Source organism: Rhinopithecus bieti, unplaced genomic scaffold, assembly GCF_001698545.2.
Source record: "Rhinopithecus bieti isolate Rb0 unplaced genomic scaffold, ASM169854v2 scaffold_3043, whole genome shotgun sequence".
NCBI lineage: Eukaryota > Metazoa > Chordata > Mammalia > Primates > Cercopithecidae > Rhinopithecus > Rhinopithecus bieti.
Window position 1 is genome coordinate 1,441,629 of NW_016804580.1, and position 5,202 is coordinate 1,446,830.

The following is a 5,202-nucleotide window of genomic DNA, read 5'->3' on the forward strand; positions in this document are numbered from 1 at the left end:
TGCTTTCTCTTGTGGGCATTTAGTGCTATAAATTTCCCTCTACACACTGCTTTAAATGTGTCCCAGAGATTCTGGTATGTTGTATCTTTGTTCTCACTGGTTTCAAAGAACTTTATTTCTGCCTTCATTTCGTTATGTACCCAGTAGTCATTCAGGAGCAGGTTGTTCAGTTTCCATGTAGTTGAGCGGTTTTGATTGATTTTCTTTGTCCTGAGTTTTAGTTTGATTGCACTGTGGTCTGAGAGACAGTTTGTTATAATTTCTGTTCTTTTACATTTGCTGAGGAGTGCTTTACTTCCAACTATGTGGTCAATTTTGGAATAAGTGTGATGTGGTGCTGAGAAGAATGTATATTCTGTTGATTTGAAGTGGAGAGTTCTGTAGATGTCTATTAGGTCTGCTTGGTGCAGAGTTGAGTTCAATTCCTGGATATCCTTGTTAACTTTCTGTCTCATTGATCTGTCTAATGTTGACATAGATACACATATTTTTAAAGACATTTGTGTTTGAAGAATGGCATTAGGCACTAAATAAAAACCCCTACCTTTTCTTCCAGGGAGATGAGATTATTACATGTGAATCACATGGTTTCAAAGTCCAGAGCAATAAAAATGAAGTGGGACAGTCATGGAAAACTCTCTAGAAACCACTCAGTGTGAGCACAGAACTTACATAAATAGATGAGAGAAGGTATTGCTTAGAGGCAATAGTGCAGTAATGGCCAATAATGTGTGTTCTGGAGTGAAAACTCCTCCGGGTACATTCTCAGACTTCTCTTAACTTTCAAATTCTGGAAATATTACTATCTTCTCTCCCCCATGAATAATGTGGTAGACATTGCCGTAATTTTTCTGTTTGCATCTGCTTCTCTCTGGAGTTGCCTAGTAAGATGGTTCTCACAAAGCCCTGCCTGTTTGCAGGAATATTCACTGTGACTTTCATCATTTCGGTTACTGTGGGTACTGCATGATTAAAGAAAGGACTGGGGCTGGAGGCAGTGGCTCATGCTCATAATCTCAGCACTTTGGGAGGCTGAGGCGGGTGGATCACTTGAAGTCAGGAGTTCCAGACTAGCCTGGCCAACATAGCGAAATCCGGTCTCCACAAAAAATACAAAAATTAGCCAGCCATGGTGGTGCATGCCTATAATCCCAGCTACTCGGGAGGCAGAGGCAGGAGAATTGCTTCAAACTGGAAGGTGGAGGTTGCAGTGAGCCGAGATTGTACCACTAAACTCCAACCTGGGTGACAGAGCGAGATCCTGTCTTACAAAAAAAAAAAGAGGATTGGATTGGCTGCTGAAGTAAGTTCTAGCCAGAGTGACTTGGGATACTCTTGGTTTCTGACTGTTGTGTAAGCATAATTATTAATAATAACAGTTTGGACAATAGATTGTATGTGGTCAGGTAATGCTACCCTTAGCATAATCTTATAGGAAAGGGAATTCATCGTGGGGTTCCCTGAATGTGTCTGTCCCCTCAACCCCCATATTCAAACAACTGACATTGAAAATGGCATAATTAATTTTATCAGTGTAAACATCCAGGTCTTTGGGCCCTTATGAAACTTTCTATTTGATTTTTCATTCTGTTTTCTGTTCTTTAACCATTCTCACCAAAGGAACCAGGACAGCAAGTTTTGCTCATACCCATTGAGATTAGTGGACTCCCACCCTTAAGAATCCCTTACAGAATCTTGGGACTTTTTGGACACCCAGGCAACAGGTCCCAGATCCCGGGTCCTGCAACTCCAAACATCATGATTAAATGGGAGGCCTCTGGTCCCTGCCTGCCCTGGGTGCTCATGGGACCAGCTGCTGCTCCGCACTTCTCCCTGCCAGCCTCCCTCCTCCTCCACCTGCTCAGCCTGTGTGCACTGGTCTCAGCCCAGTTTACTGTCGTGGGACCAGCTAGTCCCATCCTGGCCATGGTGGGAGAAAACACTGCATTACATTGCCATCTGTCACCCGAGAAAAATGCTGAGGACATGGAGGTGCAGTGGTTCCGGTCTCAGTTCTTCCCTGCAGTGTTTGTGTATAAGGGTGGGAGAGAGAGAACAGAGGAGCAGATGGAGGAGTACCGAGGAAGAGTCACCTTTGTGAGCAAAGGCATCAGCAGGGGCAGCATGGCCCTGGTCGAACACAGTGTCACAGCCCAGGAGAATGGCATCTACCGCTGTTACTTCCAAGAAGGCAGGTCCTATGATGAGGCCATCCTGCGCCTTGTGGTGGCAGGCCTTGGCTCTAAGGCCCTCATTGAAATCAAGGCCCAAGAGGATGGGAGCATTTGGCTGGAGTGCATATCTGGAGGGTGGTACCCAGAGCCCCTCACAGTGTGGAGGAACCCCTACAGTGAGATCGTGCCCACCCTGAAGGAGGTTTCCATCGCTGATGCAGAAGCCCTCTTCGTGGTCACCACAGCTGTGATCATCAGAGACAAGTCTGTGAGGAATGTATCCTGCTCTATCAAAAACACCCTACTCCGCCAGGAGAAGGAAACTGTCGTTTTTATTCCAGAATCCTTTATGCCCAGCACATCTCCGTGGATGGTGGCCCTGGCTGTCATCCTGACCACATTTCCCTGGATGGTGTCCATGGCTGTCATCCTGGCTGTTTTCATCATCTTCATGGCTGTGAGCACCTGTTGCATCAAGAAACTTCAAAGGGAAAAAAAGATTCTGTCAGGGGAAAAGGAAGTTGAACAAGAGGAAAAAGAAATTGCACAGCAACTTCAAGAAGAATTGCAATGGAGAAGAACATTCTTACATGCTGCACTAACGAATCCAAGCTTTACCAGATACCAGGGCCCATGGACCTTTCCGGTTTGCTGATGTGGTCCTAGATCCAGACACCACTCATCCCGAGCTCTTCTTGTCAGAGGACCAGAGAAGTGTGAGACGGGGCCCCTACAGGCAGAGTGCCTGACAACCCAGAGAGATTCGACAGTCAGCCTCACGTCCTGGGATGGGAGAGCTTCGCCTCAGGGAAACATGACTGGGAGGTGGAGGTGGAAAACGTGATGGTGTGGACTGTGGGGGTCTGTGGAGACAGTGTTGAGAGGAAAGGGGATGTCCTGCTGCTTCCTCAGAATGGCTTCTGGACTCTGGAGATGTTTGGAAACCAATACTGGGCCCTGTCCTCCCCTGATAGGATTCTCCCTTTGAAGGAGTCCCTTTGCCATGTGGGCGTCTTCCTGGACCACGAAGCTGGAGATGTCTCCTTCTACAACATGAGGGACAGATCGCACGTCTACACATGTCCCCATCCAGCATTTTCCGTGCCTGTGAGGCCCTTCTTCAGGTTACGGTCTGATGAGAGTCCCGTCTTCATCTGCCCTGCACTCACAGGAGCCAGTGGGGTCACGGTGCCTGACGAGGGCCTGACACTTCACAGAGTGGGGACCCAGCAGAGCCTATAGAATCAATTCCCTGGACTCACAGCCATGCAGTTAAGCCCTGGCCATCTCAGCAGCCACTGCACAACACTCCTAATGGAAGACACGCTCTCCTACACTCTGGTCACATAAGAGAACATCTTCCAGCTGCCTTTTTCACACCCACTCCAGCCCTCAGCCCCAGTTTTCTCCTCCTCACGAGGCTGTAGCTTTAGTAGTTCCTTTGCTTGTAATTATGGGATGGGATCCAGGCATGGGAACTAGTTGTTTCATAGCTCCCAGCCAAGAGGAAATTGTGAGAAGCTATTGGGCAGCGAACCTGCTGTTTACATCAGAATGACCACATTGAGCCCAATATGCCAGTTGGCACCAGATGCTATGGACTTGGAATGAGGCCAACAGGATTCGCCAGGATGAGAGAGGAGAGAGGAATCCACAGGACCACCAGGGGGTAGAGGGAACCAGATATGCAGGTCAGAGATAGAGGAAGTGGAACCAGAGAGCTGGAAGGCACCAAGGTTGTAAGGATGGCTAAGTCCCACCATAACAGCTAAAGGGTCCTGGGAGATGATGGCTCATTTTCACCCAGCCCCAGGATTTCCACAGCATACACTCACAGGCCTGGACCTGGGATGAAGATGAATGAAGAACATGGACTCATGTGGATGTGGATTGCCTCATGTGTCCCTGCAATAAGCAAGGAGTCAGTACTTAGTCCATGAGTGTGGTTGAGGTTTGAGGTCCTGGTTGAGCAGGGCAGTACTGGACCTGGTCTACGTCAGCATTCAGGTTCAATGGGGACACCAGTGGCTTCAAACTTCCTGATCTAATTATATCTTTAGACACTTAGAATTATTGAGGACCTTAAAGAGCTTTTGTTTATTTGGGTTAATATTTGTTAATATTTATGGCATTTGACATTGAAACAAAAATTTAAAATGCTATCTTTTAATTCATGTTAAAATAGCATGAATAAATCAATTATAGGTTGGTATAAATAGGATGTTCTGTGAAAAAGCAATCTATTGTGTCCAAATAAAAGAAGTCCAAAACAAGAAGTGTGAAAAAAAAAATCCCTTACAGATGAAGGCCAGGCATGGTGACCAAGATGGGTGGATCACCTGAGGTCAGGTGTTCAAGACCAGACTGGTCAATAAGGCAAAACCCTGTCTCTACTAAAAATACAAAAATTAGCCGGCTGTGGTGGTGCACATCTGTAATCTCAACTACTCAGAAGGCTGAGGCATGAGAATTGTTTGAACCCAGGAGACGGAGGTTGCAGTGAACTGAGATTGTGCCACTGCACTCTAGCCTGGGCAACAGAGTGAGACTCTGTCTTTAAAAAAAAAAAAAAAATCCTTTAGAGATGGAAACAACAGAAACTGGGGACTTCAAAAAGGAGGAGATTGGGAGGAGGGCAAGTGTTGAAAAACCACCTATTCAGTACTATGTTCACTGTTTGGGTGACGGGTTCAATAGCAGCCCAAGCTCCAGCATTACACAATATATCTATGTAACAAACCTGCACATACACCCCTGAATCTCAATTTTAAAAAAACCTCTTACAGCTCTTTCTAAAGTCACATCCCAGAAATGGAAAAGAGGAGTGGGCCTCCCTTATCTGTGACTGTCAGAAATTAGACTGTAATGAAAAGCTTTGCAGGGGCTCTGTCTCATACGAATTCAAATCTATTTCAGTCTTCTTTTATTTTATCTTTAATTATACTGTTAGCGTTTTTCCTTATCTTCCACTTTGAAAAATTTATAAAAAGCAACTATGTTCTTACCACCTATGGTGAAAGAGAGATTA

The 5,202-nt window shown here is 45.9% G+C and overlaps 1 protein-coding gene across 1 annotated transcript; it reads left to right on the forward strand.

Moving 5' to 3' along the window:
• The first annotated feature begins 1,777 nt into the window (after positions 1-1,777).
• On the forward strand, positions 1,778-3,416 carry LOC108527746 (butyrophilin subfamily 2 member A2-like). The gene is given in 3 exon segments (XM_017869193.1): positions 1,778-2,768; positions 2,824-2,913; positions 2,915-3,416. Coding segments are annotated over 3 exon segments (1,557 nt in total). The 5' UTR covers positions 1,778-1,803.
• Positions 3,417-5,202: the final 1,786 nt, after the last annotated feature.